At 39.3% G+C, this 21,923-nt stretch overlaps 1 protein-coding gene across 2 annotated transcripts; it reads left to right on the forward strand.

The window, feature by feature from the left end:
* The first annotated feature begins 2,086 nt into the window (after positions 1-2,086).
* Positions 2,087-18,224, forward strand: LOC127659975 (mitochondrial nicotinamide adenine dinucleotide transporter SLC25A51-like). 2 transcript variants are annotated; one of them, XR_007972582.1, is made up of 3 exons: positions 2,087-2,182; positions 15,200-16,274; positions 17,468-18,224. XR_007972582.1 is itself a non-coding variant. In XM_052149993.1 (2 exons), exon 2 carries the CDS (start codon positions 15,263-15,265, stop codon positions 16,208-16,210), a length of 948 nt encoding a protein of 315 aa, XP_052005953.1. In that variant the 5' UTR covers positions 2,087-2,182; positions 15,200-15,262; the 3' UTR covers positions 16,211-17,090. The 2 variants fall into 2 exon arrangements, 1 of the variants encoding a protein (XP_052005953.1); XM_052149993.1 differs by lacking the exon at positions 17,468-18,224 and having other exon boundaries at positions 15,200-17,090.
* Positions 18,225-21,923: the final 3,699 nt, after the last annotated feature.

Raw genomic sequence — 21,923 nt, forward strand, 5'->3', positions numbered from 1 at the left:
TTAAGGTTGGATCGGAGATGTCAATGGAATTGGATGTAGATAATGGTATTCCCCAGGGGAGTGCAATTAGTCCAATACTATTTAACATAATGATAAATGATATTTTTCAAACTTTGATGGATGTATCAAATCTGCACTATATGCGGATGATGGTGCCATTTGGATGAGAGGAAGGAATGTGCCATATGTATTAGGAAATATAAGGAAAGCAATTAATAAAGTAGAGATGTGGTCATATAAGTGGGGGTTTAAGATGTCGACGAGCAAATCTTGTTATATGATGATCACAAAGATGCGTAAGCAATATGCTGACAAGTTAACATTATATGAACAACAAATGGTGAAAGTAAATGAATTCAAATATTTGGGTCTATGGTTTGATAATAGGTGTACATGGAAAATACACATTAAGCATTTAGAAACTAAATGCAAAAAAGTTATAAATCTTCTGAGAGCTGTGGCTGGATGTGACTGGGGTGCAGATAGACAGTCTTTAATTAACATCTATAGGGCATGCATGAGGTCAGCAATTGATTATGGTTGTGTAGTTTATGGAGCAGCGGCAAAAACAACATTGGAAAAAATTAAAAGATTACAGTACAGAGCATTACGTGTATGTATCGGTGCTGTTAAGACAACCCCACTAATGCTATACTAATAGAAGCAGAAGAGATACCATTGGAGTTAAGAAGAGAGAAACTTGCGATGACATATTGGATCAGACTTAAAGGAAGTGGGAATGACAACCCAACCAAAGATACAATTCAGGAATGTTGGGAGTATGCAAAATATCGGGGGTTTGGGTTTGGATGGACAAGGGAAGAAAGAGTGAGGGAATATGAAATGGAAACCTTAGATTTCACCACGGCCAATCCAGTAAGTAATATACCACCATGGCTTTTCCCAGAAGTAAAGATTGATGTTAATATCATGGAAAAGAAAAGAGAATGGAGAATGGAGGAAGTGGGAATTAATACAAGCAATTACATGAGAAACAGTTATTTTGATTATTTAAAGATTTATACAGACGGAGCCAAGAATAAACAGGAATGTGTGGGAGTTGGTATTCATATTCCAGATTTTAAAATAAAATTATCCAAAAGACTAACTGACCGGTTATCTGTATATACAGCAGAAATAGTAGCAGTCATTATTGCATTACAGTGGGTTGAAGAGGTTAGACCAGACAGGGTGGTAATATGCACAGACTCTTTAGCTATCATAAAAAGTATTCAGTCAATGATATCGGTCAGAGAAGATCTACTAATAGAACTCTATCACAGTTTGTTAAGATTGCATTGGGGTGGTATAGATGTTCAGTTTTGTTGGGTACCAGCACATGAGGGGATAAAAGGGAATGAGATTGCAGATAAACTGGCAAAAGAGGCATTACTAAAGGTAATAACAGTTACAATTCCATTAGGGAAAGGTGAAGGAAAAGCGGTGGTTAAGAGGAAAGGACTTGAAATATGGCAGAAATGGTGGGAAGAAGATAGGAAAGGAAGGAAATATTATAAATTACAAAAATCTGTCAGTATTAAAAATGACATGGAAAAAATCAGGAGAGAGGAAATTATAATGACAAGGCTAAGGGTGGATCACACAGGGCTAAATGGCACTTTATTTTTAATGGGCAAAAGGCAAAGTGAGAAATGTGAGAACTGTGGTGTTAAAGAAGATGCTGAACACATAATATTGTACTGTACATTGAATGAGGTGGAAAGACGGGTATTTAAAGATAAGGTCCAGCAGACAGGGCGGGAGTGGAATCTGGTAGGGATTCTGGGATCAGAAGGAGAGAGAGAGGATATAAGAATTACCAGGGAGGCACTATTTAAATTTTTAAAAGACACAAGGTTGTGGAATAGAATTTAACTAATTATTAAGTGACATGATGATACACACTCCAGTACAGTAGGTGGCGGTATGCACCTAAAAGTTGTTTGCAATCCGCCAGTAAAGAAGAAGAAGAAGAAGAAGAATTGGGAGGTTCTGAATCGGCTAATCGCCTGATCCACACTCCAGTCCAGTAGTTGGCGGTAATGCACCTGTAAGCGGGTTTGCCAACCGCCAATAAACCATAAATGAAGAAACTCGAGACGTAGTGAGTCGAACTCGGTACCGCCTCTCTGACCCAAATCAGCCCTGCATACTGGCACTTTCACCGAACCACAACGAGAAGGTAATATATCACAAACACATCAATTCTGACTGCTCAAATTGAAATACTTAGCAATATTAAGAGTTGTAATGAACTTCAGCTGTCACTGGAGTAGCATTAGCTCGATTTGTGTGTTTTTGGGATCATAATTAAGTGATGTAAAAAGCCATTTAAGCTCTTAAAGCATATGGTAGGTAATACAGAGTATATATATTTGTATTTAATTGATTTCTAAGTATTGTTGATATACTATGTGATCAGAAAAACATGGGTTGTTGCGATATGCTCTAGCAAAAATGAACCACACCTTGTCTAATGTACTTTTATATAGAGATAAAATGAATATTAAATATACTTCCGCTTCTGAGTTTTTAAAACTCGTATATTGATGGTATTTATGTATTTGTCTAAGCACTGTTTTTGCCACTAGTGTTAGCAGTAGCTTGTTAGCTGTATGCAGTACATGTAGTGTAAAATAAAATATATATGGATTCAAAATCAAACTCATCTTCATATGACACAAGTTTGTGAACAGTGTGCATGCAGTTTACGTGTGTACAGGTGAAACTCGAAAAATTAGAATATCGTGCAAAAGTTCATTAATTTCAGTAATTCAACTTAAAAGGTGAAACTAATATATTATATAGACTCATTACAAGCAAAGTAAGATATTTCAAGCCTTTATTTGATATAATTTTTATGATTATGGCTTACAGCTTATGAAAACCCCAAATTCAGAATCTCAGAAAATTAGAATATTACACGAAATCAATAAAAAAAAGGATTTTAAATACAGAAATGTCGGCCCTCTGAAAAGTATAATCATGCATATGTACTCAGTACTTGGTTTGGGCCCCTTTTGCATTAATTACTGCCTCAATGCGGCGTGGCATGGATGCTATCAGCCTGTGGCACTGCTGAGGTGTTATGGAAGACCAAGATGCTTCAATAGCGGCCTTCAGCTCTTCTGCATTGTTTGGTCTCATGCCTCTCATCTTTCTCTTGGCAATGCCCCATAGATTCTCTATGGGGTTCAGGTCAGGCGAGTTTGCTGGCCAATCAAGCACAGTAATACCATGGTCATTGAACCAGGTTTTGGTACTTTTGGCAGTGTGGGCAGGTGCCAAGTCCTGCTGGAAAATGAAGTCAGCATCTCCATAAAGCTTGTCTGCTGAAGGAAGCATGAAGTGCTCTAAAATGTCCCGGTAGATGGCTGCGTTGACTCTGGACTTAATAAAGCACAGTGGACCAACACCAGCCGATGACATGGCTCCCCAAACCAACACAGACTGTGGAAACTTCACACTGGACTTCAAGCATCTTGGATTGTGTGCCTCTCCATTCTTCCTCCAGACTCTGGGACCTTGGTTTCCAAATGAGATGCAAAATTTGCTCTCATCAGAAAAGAGGACTTTGGACCACTGAGCAACAGACCAGTTCTTTTTTTCTTTAGCCCAGGTAAGACGTTTGACATTTGAAGCCCATGTCCAGGACCCGTCTGTGTGTGGTGGCTCTTGATGCAGTAACTCCAGCCTCAGTCCACTCCTTGTGAAGCTCCCCACACATTTGAATGGCCTTTTCCTGACAATTCTCTCCAGGCTACGGTCATCCCTGCTGCTTGTGCACCTTTTTCTTCCACACTTTTCCCTTCCACTTAACTTTCTATTAATGTGCTTTGATACAGCACTTTGAGAACATCCAACTTCTTTTGCAATTACATTTTGAGGCTTTCCCTCCTTGTGGAGGGTGTCAATGATGGTTTTCTGCACAACTGTCAGGTCAGCAGTCTTCCCCATGATTGTGAATTCAACTGAACCAGACTGAGAGACCATTTAAAGGCTCAGGAACCCTTTGCAGGTGTTTAGCTGATTAGAGTGTGACACTTTGAGCCTACAATACTGAACCTTTTCACAATATTCTAATTTTCTGAGATTCTGAATTTGGGGTTTTCATAAGCTGTAAGCCATAATCATCAAAATTATATCAAATAAAGGCTTGAAATATCTTACTTTGCTTGTAATGAGTCTATATAATATATTAGTTTCACCTTTTAAGTTGAATTACTGAAATTAATGAACTTTTGCACGATATTCTAATTTTTCGAGTTTCACCTGTATGTGTTCAGAGGATCTGGTGTTGACTGAAATAGTACATGAAGTCAGATCAAATCAAGGACATTTCATGGCTACATATGTAACATGCATGCCTAGAGCTATTGATAAGTGGTGAGCCGTCCTTTTCTCCCAATTTGGAATTCCCAATACTTATAGGGTCCTCGTGTTGTCGTGGTTACTCACTTCAATCGGGGTGGTTAAATGGCCCTATAAATTTTTAATATTTAAAATCGGCTAATTCCGGTCCCTTGCCGGTCGATTGGTGCATCTCTACATCCAACACATATCTCATCTCATATCATTTAAATCTACCCTCTTTAGATTTACATTTACATTTATGCATTTGGCAGACGCTTTTATCCAAAGCGACTTACAGTGCACTTATTACAGGGACAATCCCCCCGGAGCAACCTGGATTAAGTGTCTTGCTCAAGGACACAATGGTGGTGGCGGTGGGGTTCGAACCAGCGACCATCAGCCAGTTATGTGCTTTAGTCCACTACGCCACCACCAATCCCACCATCTGATCACATTTGCTGAGCTTGTTCAGAAAATGTAAATTGCATTATGCATAATTTAAGATTATTCAAGTTCAGTTGGTCATTAAAAGTTGCGAGACATAATTTAGTTGTGATGGCAATGCTTTAGATTAGATTATTGATCTAAATAGCCTATTGAATATCAGGAATTAAACCCATATTACACAGCGTCAGTTTTTCTTTAACATATACACATCGATGGATGGTCCTTTTACTAAGACCGAAAGTTTGCCCCACTACTTGGTGCAGTTTGCCAGCTTGAACAGGTTCACACGATTCACTTTCGAGTCAGAACCGGTGGCAACCTGCGATAGACGCAATATCAGAAGGGCAAGAGCTCCCTTTTTATTGCAATTCCGTCTACTGATTGCATTTGTGAAATTAAAATGACAGTAAGCTGACTAATTGTTAGATAATTTTGTCATCCAATGTATTTAATTTATTTGTTGATCTGCAATCCCCGTCTCGATACGGCTCAGACTCAATGGTATCAAATCCCTTCTTCAAAGTTTATTGTTTCAGCATTCGGTTTTATGGTCCAGAAAAACCACATTCCACTGGACCCCCACCATTGAAATAGTTCTTTACCTTATATGGGGGTGACATACATGTTTGAACTATGTGTGAAACGTGAGAGACAAGAAACAGATTCCTTAGAACATCTTTAGAACAGGGGGCTGCAGCTACCCAACAAAAGAAGTTTAAAAGAGGCCTTCATTATTCCACATTACATCACCAGAGAAGTTGTTGAGAAGCCTTAATTATTCCACAGTAATTTAAATGAATTGTGTCAATACTCTTCCCATTTTACCAAGACTTTGGAGGAAAAAACATCTGGGAGGCGATATACACACATTTCTGTATGGAAATGGCTTAAGGGAAGATTTCTTTTGCGATATAATTTTTTTTTTATGTGTGACGTCATCACACACACCATTTTTATCGATAAAAGGCCGCTTGAATGGAAGACTGCAAATTTCCCAAACTTTTTTACTGTAGTGTACACCTTTTGTATGAAATCTTCAGGTTTTTGGCAATTTCATGCATTGTAAAGCCTTCATTCCTCAAAACAATGATTGACTGAAGAGTTTCTTTTTTGTCATTATTGACCTTAAGATGTGCCAGTCTATTACATACTGTGGCAACTCAAAAACTAACACAGACAACGTTAAGCTTAATTTAACTAACCAAATAGCTTTCTGCCATGTTTGATATAATGGCAAGTGATTTTTCTAGTACCAAATGATCAATTTAGCATGATTACTCAAGGATAAGGTGTTGAGTGAGTGCTGCTGGAAATGGGGCCTGTCTAGATTTGATCAAAAATGACTTTTTTCAAATAGTGATGATGCTGTTTTTTTTACATCAGTGATGTGTGAATATACTTTGTGTTCAGTTGAATGTCACTTTGGTGAATTAAATTACCAATTTCCTTCCGAACCAGCAAAATCTATACATTACAAACTTTTGGCCGCCAGTGTATTATTATTATTATTATTATTTTTTTCTTTTTTCTCAGGGTTACTCAAAATAAAGATGTTCAGGTTGTAGTCAAAAATCCAAAAGTGGATTCTGCATGGGTTCCCTCTGGATTTTCCGATGGTTTTTATAATGGGATTTTTAAACTTAAATGAGGTCCAGTGCACCAGCACTGGAACGAGTTTTGAAGTGGGAGTCAGCAAACTGGGCTAGTTGTGATGTCATACGTCATCACAACAACATTCCGCAGTCAATATTGCAAATTTATTAAAGCCCAATTTATATCAGACCGGCTTCCAAGATCATGGTTACTGACTAGTTAATGATCTACATAAACTGTTAGAATGCTGAAGTAATCTAACTAAAGAGATTAAAATCTGCTTCATCACTGAAACTGAGAGACTGACTATACGCACGTCATTATATTCACAGTTCACACATGCCATTGAGGCAGCTTTCTTCGTTTTTTTGATACTACTGGAACACTGTTAAATGCAGACACAAACAATAAAATGACACAAAGAGGGGTTGATACCAAAAAACACTCAGCTGAACTAATACAATGTTATGCAAGCACAATATGCCCTGTGATTTATACCTTTTTAAAAGCAGCATATTACATTCTACGTAAGGGATCAAGTTATTTCCTCGTACCCAATAATAGGATGTAACGAGTGGTTATTTCAGGCAAAGTTGCTCTTCTATCAGCTTGAATCAGTCGGCCCATTCTGCTCTGACCTCTAGCATCAACAAGGCATTTTCGCCCACAGGACTGCCGCATACTGGATGTTTTTCCCTTTTCACACCATTCTTTGTAAACCCTAGAAATGGTTATGCGTGAAAATCCCAGTAACTGAGCAGATTGTGAAATACTCAGACCGGCCCGTCTGGCACCAACAACCATGCCACGCTCAAAATTGCTTAAATCACCTTTCTTTCCCATTCTGACATTCAGTTTGGAGTTCAGGAGATTGTCTTGACCAGGACCACACCCCTAAATGCATTGAAGCAACTGCCATGTGATTGGTTGATTTAGATAATTGCATTAATGAGAAATTGAACAGGTGTTCCTAATAATCCTTTAGGTGAGTGTACATGGTGAAATTATTTATTTTTCACATATCCCAGCTTTGCTGGGATATGTGTCAGAGTGCAGGGTCAGCCATGATACGGCACCCCTGGAGCAGATAGGCTCAAGGGCCCAACAGTGGTGTCTTGGTGGTGTTGGGGCTTGAACCCCTGACCTTCTGGTCAGTAACCCAGAGCCTTAACCGCTGAGCCACCACTGCCCTTTTGACAGCGAGTATTTGACCGTTTGCAATGTTCCGCATTTCCTGAAACACTATAATCTCTTGCTCTTCTGTGCCACGTTTGTAGATTTGTATACAAAGTTGTAAGTAACTGTTACTAATGTATGGAATTGCACGAATGCTTTAACCTGCATAACTTTGATTTCACAATGCACGTGAACGGATCTGAGAGCGCCGCCATGCGCGTGCACACTGTTCAGCGCATCAATGATTTGTTCTGAATCGCACACAGACTGTGTTTATTTGTCTTTAAATCACAGCTTTTGACCAACTCGCCAATTCTCCTGTTATTTTGATTAATTGTGCAGCCCTGAAGGATTGTGAAATTAGTCTAATGATGCGCTCTTTATGAAACTTAATGGCCAAATTAAACCACCTTAGAATCATTATCATATTCAAGATATTGATAAATTTGACATCATCAACAAAATGATCTTTATTATATTGTTAATATTCAATATTGGGGGCACCTCAGCAAGTAAAGACGCTGACTACCACCCCTGGAGTCGCAAGTTTGAATACATGTTTGCTGAGTGACTGCAGCCAGGTCTCCTAAGCAACCATATTTGCCAGGTTGCTAGGGTGGGTAGAGTCACGTTGGGTTAACCTCCACGTGGTCGCTATGTGTGGTTCTCGCTCTCGGTGGGGCATGTGGTGAGTTGTGCGTGGATGCTGTGGAGAAAAATGTGAAGCCTCCACAAGGTCTCCGCGGTAACGCACTCAACATGCCACGTGATGAGATGCGTGGATTGATGGTCTCAGACACTTGAGGCAACTGGGATTCGTCCACCGCTACCCGCATTGAAGCAAGTCACTACACCACCATTTGGGGTGCTTTCACACTGGCAGTTTAGTTCGAAACAGAGCACGGTTCACATGAAAATGTCATGCGGACCAGGGAGAGCACTGTGGTACCGAACCCGAGACTACCTGTAGGAGGTGGTCTGAGTTTGGTTGCAATGGAACTGTAGCACGAGTCGCGTGAATGTGAAAGCAACTCAGACTCTGGCGCGCACTCATTCAGGAAGTAAAGTAACCTGCCCATGCGTTTTAGCCGATGACGACATTATTAGTTTCGACAGCACACGAGGATCCACACATTCCTGAAAGTCCCAAAAAAAGTAATGACACCACATTGACATACAAGTACAATCAACACTATAAATACTGTCTGTCTACCTATATACCTTACAAAAATTATATACTATTACATGTTATAAATATAGGGTATAACGGGAGATGACAAGTGGCGATAACTTCACCTTGGACACGAGCGTGAGTAAGCGTGCAGTGTAAACAAAGATGCAAATTAATTCCTTGCAATCAGCTCAATCAGTCTTTTGCGAGCAGCAGCAATCCGCCTTCCCCTGGACATCTGATGAGTTACGCCATGAAGCGCACATATAAACGGTTGTCCTTCACTCTGCTGTGCATAATGGCACCAAAAAAAAACTAAAAGTATGATGAGTCTCGTTGTGTTCACCATGTGTGTTTGTGATGATATAAGATGAATGCAAATGGACCGGGGTTCAATAGAATCAAGTGAGTGTGAAACTAGACCAACCCAGCGGGGGACACTGGGAACAATCACACTGTGAAACGGACCGCAGCAAACATGCTGTAACGAACTCTGATCCTCAAGTTCACCCCGCCCCCTCTAGCTCTCACGCTCGCTCCCAATCACCAGAGTATTAGTTTCACCTGCACGGTTCATTTCCTCTATATATACTCTGCCCTCTCTCCCCACGTTTGTTGGTTATTGTTTAGTTTCCCCTTCACTTTGCCAGCTCTAGTGTTTCGCTAGCTTCCCCTGTTTAAACTACTCGCTTGTCTTGTCTTTGTTATATTTCTGATCTTCCTGCTTCGACCTTACGCTTCCCTGTATTACGCTTCTTTGGATTTGCCCCTTTTGCCATATTCTGATTTCCCGGCTTCGACCTTACGCTCCCCTTGACTACGCTTGTCTGGATTTGCCCCTGTGTACTTTTGCCATTCTGCCAATAAAGCAGTTTTACCCGACATTGTGACTAGGGATGCACCGAAATTTCGGCCGCCGAAAATTTTTGGCCGAAAATGGCACTTTCGGCACTTTCGGTTTTCGGCCGAAAGAGAAAAAAGGCCGAAAATATGAGCCGAAAATATATACCTCCTCGCCCCGCCCCTCAGTGCTCCGATTTCAATCTGGATCGATGTAGCCCTTATCATGGCGCTACCAAACAAAGGCCGATCATGTCAGCGGTGTGGAAATTCTTCAAAGTTTCTGATAAGGACATCAAATTTGCGATCTGCAGTGTTTTATTCAGCAGAACATTCAAGATATATATATATATATATATATATATATATATATATATATATATATATATATATATATATATATATATACAGAATACAGCAAGTGATTCTACAGGAAAATGTCACAACTAGCGCAGCTACACCACAACTTGAGACGTATTTATCTGAACTACGCCAGAAGCGACAATCCCCTTGACTACGGGCGCATAAACAAAGACCGCTTTCCTTTGCTTGCGCGGATTGCGCACATGTATTATCTGCCCAAGCACCAGCACAGAGAGTGAGAGTGTTCAGTGCAGCATCTCATGTTCTTGATGAGCTTTCTGACAGGAGAGACTGTCAGAGAGTTTAGCAACTTTTGTTCTTGAAGAGAAACCTGTCACTTGTACTTAAATAGAAAGCGGTCCAATTTGATGTGTATAGCAATTACATTACACTTGTTCTTCACTTGAGGATACATCTGTCGTTTACTGTTGAGGTTGGATTTAGTTCAATTACTGCTGTTTTGCACAATCATTTTCACTTAAAGTGTACATACGTTTACATAAACAGAATAGAGCACTGATCTATATATATATAATTATATATTATAGATATATATAGATCAGTGGAATAGAGGCCCTCTGCCATTCTGTGTTCTGCCTGTTGTTTTAATTAAAATTTCTGTTGCATATTTAAACTTTTTGAAAGATGCTAGCTAAGTTCATTACTTGACTGTTGTTGTGCATATAATAGTTTTCTAAAACTTTACATTATTTGGATAATTGTTAATAAAATCTGTAAAATTAGATTTTTACAGAACTGAAAGAAGAATAATATTTAATATAGTTTTAATATATTTTTTGTCCAATTTTGTTGTGCTACTTTCAATAAAAGTGTGATTTTATTTTATTGGTTTGTAGTTTTTCAATTCAGATTAATTAAATTCATGAAATTAATGAAAAAGTATAAAATGAATACAATTATACACAACATTTATTTATTTTTTTTTAAATAGGTAACAATTTCGGTTTCAGTTTTCGGCCAAGTGCATCCTGGATTTTTGGTTTCGGCCCAGAATTTTCATTTCGGTGCATCCCTAATTGTGACTCTTCTTGTGCGTGTTACACATGCCCAGTGTGAAAGCCCACTTAGAGTGCATTGGTATTCCAAATTGGAGAGAGAAAAAAAATCTTATACATCTAAAAATATATGGAAAAAAGACTTTGATTTAGTGGACAAAAGTTTTTCAAATATTACATTTAAAATTATATTGTATTTTAAAAGAGAATTATTATTATTATTTTTTTTTTTTTTAAAGAAATAATAATTATCGTCATCTAATAATCAGCTGTGTGGTTTGTTACTCCCTGACATTTTTGACTTTATAAGCTTCAGAAAAAAATATAGACTGACTTATTGAAAATGTGTACATCATAAGCGGTTTACATTTTTTATTTTTTTTTATTTTAATTTCACACAAAACAGTGTTACGTCATTGACCCAGGTATAGAATGGCTACTTTTAAAGGGTTAGTTTGTCCATTTAATGTTAATTCAACATTTACTCAATTTCATGTCATTGCAAACCCGTATAACAACTTCTCCTCTGGATATCCTGTGGAAAACAAAAAGCAAAAGTTGAGTATGACGTTGATGTATGACTTCTATTGCATGGAAAAGTGTTGCAGAGTCCAGTGGATGTCAGACTATATAAAGGACAATAAAAGCACCAAAGAAGTGGTCTATATGCCTTATGTGAGGAACAGACATGCATTTAAGTCATTTACTGACAATCTTTCCAGCTGCTGTAGCTCAAATCTGGAACATACATTTCCCCCTTTAAAACGTCCTAGGAAAGAACAATATAAAGGTTCTATTGGGGTAATATGGAAATGTTGATTTCGAAAATGAGTAATTCACTCATGCCCTTGCACTGTCTGGGACACTTGATCTTTGGTTAGGTAACATGTCTTATCTCAGCAGTTTAGTGACGCATAATAGTTTCAAAAGATTAGACTCACCTGAAACCTGCACTGGCCAATGAAACGTGTTTGGTTTGGATTGTCTACTTATAGGCGCATGCAAGATCTTCAAAATCCTCTAAATGAAGATCCTTATATTTGTTGCAAGAATATTTTAGTTTTGCATTTGTTTAATTTTTAATACATTTCTTTTGTTTTGATTTCTTATCTTATGGACATGTAGTATTTTAAATGTATATATTTTGGTTCCTTTTTTTTTAGCCAAATAATTAACAAGTCAGTTTATGAACCTACAGAAAATTGCCAGAGTTTAGATGTAAACATGTAAAATAAGTCTAATCTACATGTATAATAAGTATTAAGCTACCTTGTGGCCAGAGGTCACATCTGTATTTTTGTTTTCAGTTGCTGTACTTGCATCTCTCATTAAATTGTGTGCTCGATAAATGGGTGATTCTCACTAAACCTGTCAATAAAATGTCTCAGTCCTGTTTTACTCCAAAAGCTAAGAAATATTTTGCAACTAGCCTAGTAAATTAAGCCCATTAAGATTTGTATACATTGTTACATTAGTTCAATGTAACAGGCATTACTCATAACGTCAATACAATTTAAATACATTTGTATTTTATGCAAAGTGTTTATTAGTGCTGTCAGTTAATTAAAATGTTTAATAGTTAATTGCAGATTTTGGAATTGCTGACTCCACATATACTACTTTTCCTGTCAAAATGCACTAATTTCGTTCTTGGGAAAGAAAATTAAACGATATGTAATAATAATGCTTTAACTTTTTCCAAACAAAGCTTTCCACAATATATAGATGGAAATGCACTAAGGGGATTTCTGTTGCGGGGCAGAATCTAAAATATCACCAATTCAAGTAACATTAAACGTTTCAAGAAGTCTAACTAGGAGGTTGGGGAAAGAACTAGTCCCCCCCCCATAGGTTGCATATTGAATGCAATGTCATCCTCCACAATATTATGCTAATCTGCCGACAGACTGTGGCTATCCGCTTTCCTACAGCAATTGTGAAGCTGCATTCATGATTCGCATCAGGGCTTCAACGCATCCGGAAAGTATTCACAGTGCTTCACTTTTTCCACATTTTGTTATGTTACAGCCTTATTCCAAAATAGATTAAATTAAGTTATTTTCCTCAAAATTCTACAAACAACACCCCATAATGACAATGTGAAAGAAGTTTGTTTTGAAATCTTTACAAATTTATAAAAAAATGAAGAAAAAAAAACATTGACATGTACATAAGTATTCACAGCCTTTGCTCAATACTTTAAGCACCTTTGGCACCAATTACAGCCTCAAGTCTTTTTGTGTATGATGCTACAAGCTTGGCACACCAATTTTTGGGCAGTTTCTCCCATTCTTCTTTGCAGGACCTCTAAGCTCCTTCAGGTTGGATGGGGAGTGTCGGTGCACAGCCATTTTCAGATCTCTCCAGAGATGTTCAATCGGGTTCAAGTCTGGGCTCTGGCTGGGCCACTCAAGGACATTCACAGAGTTGTCCCGTAGCCACTCCTTCGTTATCTTGGCTGTGTGCTTAGTGTCATTGTCCTGTTGGAAGATGAACCATCACCCCAGTCTGAGGTCCAGAGTGCTCTGGAGCAGGTTTTCATCAAGGATGTCTCTGTACATTGCTGCATTCATCTTTTCTCGATCTAGATTAGTCTCCCAGTTCCTGCCGCTGAAAAACATCCCCACAGCATGATGCTGCCACCACCATGCTTCACTGTAGGGATGGTATTGGCCAGGTGATGAGGTTTCCTCCAGACATAACGTTTGCCATTCAGGCCAAAGAGATCAATCTTTGTTTCATCAGACCAGAGCATTTAGTTTTTCATGGTCTGAGAGTCCTTCAGGGGCCTTTTGGCAAACTCCAGTTGGGCTGTCATGTGCCTTTTACTGAGGAGTGGCTTCCGTCTGGTCACTCTACCACACAGGCCTGATTGTTGGAGTGCTGCAGAGATGGTTGTTCTTCTGGAAGGTTCTCCTCTCTCCACAGAGAAATGCTGGAGCTCTGACAGAGTGACCATCAGGTTCTTGGTCACCTCTCTGACTAGGGCCCTTCTCCCCTGATCGCTCAGTTTGGCCGGGCGGCCAGCTCTAGGAAGAGTCCCGGTGGTTCCAAACTTCCATTTATGGATGATGGAGGCCACTGTGCTCATTGGGACCTTCAGTGCTGTAGACATGTTTCTGTAACCTTCCCCAGATCTGTGCCTCAATACAATTCTGTCTCGGAGGTCTACAGACAATTCCTTGGACTTCATGGCTTGGTTTGTGCTCTGACATGCACTGTTAACTGTGGGACCTTATATAGACAGGTGTGTGCCTTTCCAAATCATGTCCAATCAACTGAATTTATCACAGGTGGACTCCAATCAAGTTGTAGAAACATCTCAAGGATGATCAGTGGAAACAGTATGAACCTGAGCTCAATTCTGAGTGTCATGGCAAAGGCTGTGAATACTTATGTACATGTGATTTATTTTGTTTTTTATTTGTAATAAATTTGCAAAGATTTCAAACAAACTTCTTTCACGTTGTCATTATGGGGTATTGTTTGTAGAATTGAGAAAAATAATGAATTTAATCAATTTTGGTATAAGGCTGTAACATAACAAAATGTGGAAACAGTGAAGTGCTGTGAATACTTTCCAGATGCACTATGCTGAATTAATGCCTTAATCGCGATCAAGAAAAATGTGCACATTATACTTTTTTAATTAATCGCAGACGTTAACTTTGACAGATCAATATTTATACGTAATAGTAGTACTCCATTGATACTTCCTAACATTTGTGCTGAATTTAAGTTTAAAATCACTGTACAATATTATATTTTTTTTCTTTTGACTAATACAGAATAAGCTTGCCTGTTTCTGTAATGAGAATCATAATTGAAAACAATGGAAATAGTAAAAGTAAAAAATTTGGACGTGTTACGGTAATGAAAGTTGTGGGTAAAATGTGCTTAAGTGTCCTGAAAATGTCACAATGCAAAAAAATCATTATTAAAAAGCTTTATTTTCTTGATGGGGGGACTATTTAATATTTTATTTGTATTGATTTGTGGTAAAATACGACCAGAACATTTTCTTAACAGGTTTATAAAAATTGTTTTTGTCAGAACATTCTTTCTTGTTTTTGATCATTTCATTTCAACCATTGATTTTAGTTTGTATTATCCAATGTTTTCGGTTTACAAAACTGTTCAATCAAGAGCATTTGTCCTTGTTTTAGTGTATTAAATTATAATAAAAATGTACAATAATGAATAATTCTGGTTCGTAGTAACTGTATTCTTTTATTTACAGGCTGAAATGCAGTTGGTGGGTGTTTACTTAACTTCTGCTGCCAAGTCCGATGCTTAGTTTCCTATGGGGGTGATTACTACTATGGACCCAGATTCGTCCCGGCAACATCAGGCCCCGTCCCTACAGCAGGGCAGATTGAGTAAAAGTGGACATGCCCTACTAGGGGCTGGCCTTGGGGCGGGGCCTGGGCCTCGAGGAAAGCACTATGTGTGCGGCTCGTTGGCTGCTTTCACCAACATCATTGTAACATTTCCCATTCAGAAAGTTCTCTTTCGCCAGCAGTTGCACGGAGTTCGCGTGACCGAAGCCGTCCATCAGCTCCAAAGGGAGGGGTTACGAAACTTGTACCGTGGGCTTCTGCCTCCCCTTTTACAGAAAAGCACCACAGTGGCCATCATGTTCGGCCTTTACGAGGATTTTTCCAGATTGCTGTTGCGACATGCTCGCAGTAGTGGCTCGCCCGAGCTTGTTACACGGAGCGTCGCTGCCGCACTGGCTGGTATGGCGGAAGCCGCACTCACACCTTTCGAACGAGTGCAAACGCTCCTTCAGGACCACCGCCATAACGGCCGTTTCCATAACACCGCCCACACCTTCCGGACACTTCTGCAAGACTATGGTGTTAAGGAGTGCTACCGTGGGCTGGTCCCAATTTTGATGCGTAATGGGCCCAGTAATGTTATGTTTTTTGGACTTCGTGGGCCAATTAAGCAACAGCTGCCCGAGGCTCGAACCCGGATGGGTCACATGGTCAATGACTTTGTTTGTGGCGGGCTACTGGGGGCAGCACTGGGCATCATGTTCTACCCACTTAACGTAGTTAAATCTCGAGCCCAGGCACAGGTAGGGGGCGAGTTTGTGTCCTGTGGTCAGGTGCTGATGACTGTGTGGCGGGAAAGAGGGGGCAGTATCATTCTGTTGTTCCGCGGAGCCACGCTCAACTACCACCGATCTCTGCTGTCATGGGGCATCATCAATGCAACTTATGAGCTCTTTCTGAAAGTTTTCTGAGGGAGAGGAGGGGCAATAGTGCAATTAAGTGTTCGATTTTGACAAGCCGGCACTGTTTAAAGAGGTATGGACACTGCCAGTTCCCCTTGTGCACTTAAAGAGCAACATGCAGGCTGGACACCCCTATATAGCATAGTGTATGTTGATGATAAAACAACTAGATTTTCTGAACTGGAGTAATCTATATTTAGCCATTAACGATATTTTGAGATAAATTGTGATAAAATAACTTCCGCGTCTATAAAGCACTAACCGGAAGTGACGATGGGCTGAGGAGTCTGGTCAAGTTCAAGCTCAGGTTACAATGGATGCGAATGAAGAAACCGAGTTCTCCGGTGTGGCCGAACATGCCTATGATGGCCCACAGGCCTATAATTATGAGCAAATTAAGAGTTAAAATAATTAAAAGTAAGATTTACTCTGCTAAGTCCTCGTTTTCGTTGCACAGAATGTCTGCTAACGTTAGCACTTTGTCCTCCAGTCCAGCCCGTGCCAAAATCCGGTGTAAACTTTGACGGTGGACTTGATTCCATCGAGTGCACCGAGGGAAAAGCATCAGTAATCAGCCTCACGTGGTCCTTACTCCGAAATCCCATCTGAGACTCCAACAAATCTCCAGGTCGATAATTCTCCGGAGTGAAATGTGCGCCACAAACGACCGAGTGTGTGGTAACAGACGCGGCAGTGAAGTCTGCTCTCTTCACCTGCACAAAACGCACCCAAGACCGAAAAGCCTTGTTTTTTCTAGAAGGAAAATGATGGACACGATGTCCTGACAGGCTGGAATTCGTGCAACCAGCACAAACACAATAATTTACCATTATGGCTTCTCTAAAACTTTCTGTCTCTCACTACTGCTCTAACTACATCAACACCCACAATGAGAGCTAACCATGAAGCTCTTTTGTTTGCCTCAGCCCTACGTCATATGACGCGTTGATAGCGGGAAAGGCGTATTCCAGAGCCTAGCACATTTTCATCAAAATCTCTACATCAAATGAGATTTCATTAGTAATTTCTACATATGTGTTTTTAAAACACCTCTGCAGACAATATAAAGTATTAATTCAGTTATAAATTCAACCTGCATGTTGCTCTTTAAGAGTAAAGATCTGAATGGTGGATGGAACCCATTCATGTACTGATGCCTAAATATAAAGTCCACCCATATTACTTGGCTACTATATATTGTGAAGTGTAATGCCTCCTATAGTGGCTCTAGTACAAATATTTATTTATTTTTTTTTCACTTTCTAGGGGGGAGTTTGGGAGTGTGGTGTACACCAATGGGGAAAAAAAGCAATTTGCACTACTACAGTTTGTACTTATTGGATATGTGTAAAGTTTCAGTCCTTTTTTTTTTTTTTTTTTTAGATATCCATTGTTTAATAATGAGATGCACAATCTTTGGACTGGAACAGGACATGCATTTGCGTTTCTTGAGTGTTAAGTGCAGTTTGGCTGATCATTCATAAACGGGCATAACTGAGCGTAATGATGGCATTTGTGGACCACATGAAGAGAGAGAAGTTTTTCAAGCCCATGGTATTGTTATATATTTTTCTGCCAATCAAAAATATCCAGATGTATTTATTTCATAGATGTGTGAACATTTGTATGAAATGCTATTTTATGTAAATAATTATCTACAGTCTACCAATCATTATCGCAAAATAAACTCTGACATAGTTGTCAGGACCCTGATGGGAATCCCAAAGGGGGCTTGTATCACACTGAAAGGGTTTATTTTGTGATCATGTCCGGCTGACTACATTATCCCATGTTATTACATGGGTCCCTATGAAATAAATAATTAAATGGATATTTAAAAAATACTTTGACTTGAAATAACATTATTATCTGAGTCTCTTGTAATCACATAGCTTCCAGAAACAGTTCAGTTTCTGTTCTGTAAGGTGTTTACAGTATATCGTGAAAATGGCTGCTCATTATTCCAGTTATTACAAGACTACTTGCCAAAAAAGTTAATAAATGACCTGAAATATTGAGTTGAAATTATTTATTTGCTTGCTTGAAAAAAATCACAGAGTGAAATTAGAGGTAGGTAATACCCGAATCACTGGTGAAATACTTTATCCCAGAGTATGCGGCTGCTATTCAGAAATATCAGGTTGCTTGATGGCACGATTGACCAATCAGAATTGAGTATTCCAGAAAGCAATGTAATAGAAATCTTTATTGTAACAAACCCAAGCAAGAACACAGATTTTATGTACTAGCTCAATAATGGTTTTTTGTAAGTTGAACGATTGACACCACGTTATTAAATGTAAATGTATACATGGTTTAACTGGTACACATTAAACAAAGTGCCATATTATGTTAATATTATTATGGATAATTATATCTTCAGTATAGGGCTGAATTGATGAATTTGAAGCGCTCTGTTTGCATTCTGTATTTTTATTTGTCTATGTACATATGGCACAAAATTTACGTGTTAAATGGACAGCCCTAATCTTCATTTAATGCCAGAGACAATCTATTAGCAACTGCATGCTTTTAAAGAGAATCTGGAGTGTTAGAAATGTCAAGAAATATAATCACACACACACTGATAGCATTAAGTGTCTTCCAAAAGGCTTGCAATGCAGCGTCAACGCAACACTCAACGTGAGCATCAATTGCCACTTTGCCCTCTACACTACATGAGTTGCAGATATCATCATGGAGGGGACATTTTATGCGGTTACTCTTATTTAAATATTTCTTATTGCTTTGTATTCAAAAAGATATACTTAGTGAGGCAAAAATGTGTTCGAAATCCACTGATACTGGACCTGATACTTAACCTCCTGAGACGCGAACGTCATTGCTGTGTACGTTTTCCATTTAACTTTTTGATATAATAAACAAGCAAAAAAAATAATCAAGATCAAATCGTTTTCTTAAAAATGTATGTCCACATATGTGGACAGCTTGACAACGTTGTGAAATTTTTTATAATACCAAGCTATAGAAAGTCAGATTTTTTTTTTTCCTCAATTGTTTGTTTCCAGGAGAGTTGGTTATTCGTGTTTTTGAGACGTTACAGTACATCAGAAAGTAGCATAATTAATTCTAAGCAATGTCCAGCATCATCCAATCACTGCCAACCATATTAAAATAAAATGATACATGATAAATTCTGAATCTATTTACTGATTATCTTTGTCCTATGTCTCCCAGACATGTTGAGTGATCCAAACTTCATCAGGAGCCTGAAACTTTGGAGTTTCTGACTTGACTTACTTGATTTGTCTGCACTGCACTTGAGACTTGACTTGATGGTTGAGACGTGCTTGTGACTTGAACATGTGTGACTTGCTCCCACCTCTGCTCCCTTGCTCCCTATATAGTGAATGACTTGACAGCTAGTGTGCTGTCTGTCTGCATTGGTCTCAGAACAGTTAGAAATCCACCTTATTTGCATCCAAACTCCTCTGAAAGCAAAAATGTTCAGCATTTGGATGAACCCATTGATTGTCAGTGTGAAAATGCACAGTGAATATAGAAAGTATATTCACAGTATTGTACAGTGATTACAAAATAAAATGACAATTAATATTTAAATGCAGCAAAATGACCCACAGAGGTGTTAAAGCTGAAAGTTATTCAAAATGGCATGTTTTTTTTTTTTTACTTTTGAGGGAACAATGTCCCAAAATTCACAAATGTGGACATTTATCAGCATGCTGACATGCAAACGCCATATCAAACTAAACTAGAGATTCTACACTTTACACTCAATCAGGTTTCAAAAAAACTTTTCTTACTAGAGGCACGGATCCAAAATACAATGTCCACGCATGTGGACGCAGGGTTGCACAAGGTAAAAGACTTACAACATATAAGCAAATTGTCTGGTAATCAGTGGCAATGGGGTCGAGCTCTGTTACAACACTTAAATGAAGGTCAAAGTGTGTGGGACAATGCTGGCACTTTTCTCCATAAACTCCAATGTGGAATCCCCTTTACATAGGGGAGGTGGATTTGGGGAGGACCCCCAGTTGCCTGGAAGATGTTAGTTTAATTTGAAAGAACTGTTTCCTGTATCATCACTCAAATTTGAGGAAAACACTGACTCCTGCTTATAAACAAATTCTTTACACTTATGAGAGAAAATATTATGACCACTCACAGATGAAGCGATAACGTTGATCGTCTCCTAACAAGGCCACATGTCAAGGTCTGGGTAGCTAAGATGGTAACCGAACAATCAGTTCATATGGTCAACGTGTTGAATGCAGGAGAAATGGGCAGAATTAAAGACCTGAGTGACTTTGACAAGGGCCAAATTGTTTTGGCCAGAAGACTGCAAGGCTTGTGGGGTACTCCCTGTCAGCAGTGTTGAGGACCTACCGACAGTGGTCCGTTGAGGGACAAACCACAAATATAGGGCTGCGTAGCCACAGACCAGTCAGAGTGCCCATGATTACCCTTGTTCACCATCGAAAGTGGCAACAATGGGCACACAAACTTCAGAACCGGACCTTGGAGCAGTGGAAGAAGGTCGCCTGGTCCATCGAGGCCTATTTTACATGGATGACTGTGTACATGTGTGCAGTTTACCTGGGGAAGTGATGGTACCAGGATGCACTGTGGGAAGATGACAAGCCAGTGGAGGGAGTGTGATGCTCTGGGCAATATTCTGGTCAGAAACCCAGTTTCTGGCCATTCACTTAATCATCGTTGCAGACCAGGTACACCCCTTCATGGCAATGGTATTCCCTGATGGAAGTGGCCTCTTTCAGCAGGATAATGCACCCTGCCACACTGCACACATTGTTTGTGAATGGTTTGAGGAACATGATGAAGATTTAAAAGTGTTGCCCTGGCCTCTGAATTCCCCAGATCTCAATCTGATTGAGCATCTGTGGGATATGCTGGACCAAAAATTCCTATCCAGGGCGGCTCCACCTTGCAACTTACAGGACTTGAAGGATCTGCCGCTAATGTCTTGGTGCCAGATACCACAGGACAACTTCAGGGGTTGTGTAGAGTCCGTGCATCTGTGGGTTGGAGCTGTTTTGGCGGCATGCGGAGGGCCAACAGCATATTAGGCAGGTGGTCACAAAATTTTGGATCATCTGTATATGTTTTGCTGCAAAATTCAGGAAAATTTGCACATTTCGGCCATAACACGGGACATCTCAGCTAATACAGGACATTTGGCAACCGTAATAGGAAAGGACCATTATTGACACTAAAGATCTTGTTTTCATCTCATTGTTTTTCTTATAATAAAAGCATTACTTTTCTTTGGTCAAAGTATAACATCTTTTCAGCCAAAATGCTAATGAACCAATTCACTTGTACAGAACATTGGGAATAATTGTTAAATTCTTCATTCTTCTCTGTGTGCACTAAATTATCCGGTGTTAAGTCAATAATTTAGGAGAGATAAGCCCATATAAAAAAACATTTGGCTTTACCACAGATTCAATCTTGGTCACTGCCTCGGTTCAAAAGCCACAGATTAGAGCGTGTGTGTGTGTGTGCGCGCCAGTAAACAGCTTCAACACAATCCCATCATTCCCTCAATTTGAACTGTAGAAGACTTTAACCGAGTTTAATCCAAGGCCTAATCTGTAATCTCCAGCAAATTTCAAAGGCAAATGCAGGTCGAACTACTATTTAGGTGTTGTTTAAGGGAAATTACAAAAACATGGTGAATTGTGAGATAATAATTTGAAAACACTCTTGAGTGTGA

The sequence above is a fragment of the Xyrauchen texanus genome, chromosome 19 (genome assembly GCF_025860055.1).
Source record: "Xyrauchen texanus isolate HMW12.3.18 chromosome 19, RBS_HiC_50CHRs, whole genome shotgun sequence".
Taxonomy (NCBI): Eukaryota; Metazoa; Chordata; class Actinopteri; order Cypriniformes; family Catostomidae; genus Xyrauchen; species Xyrauchen texanus.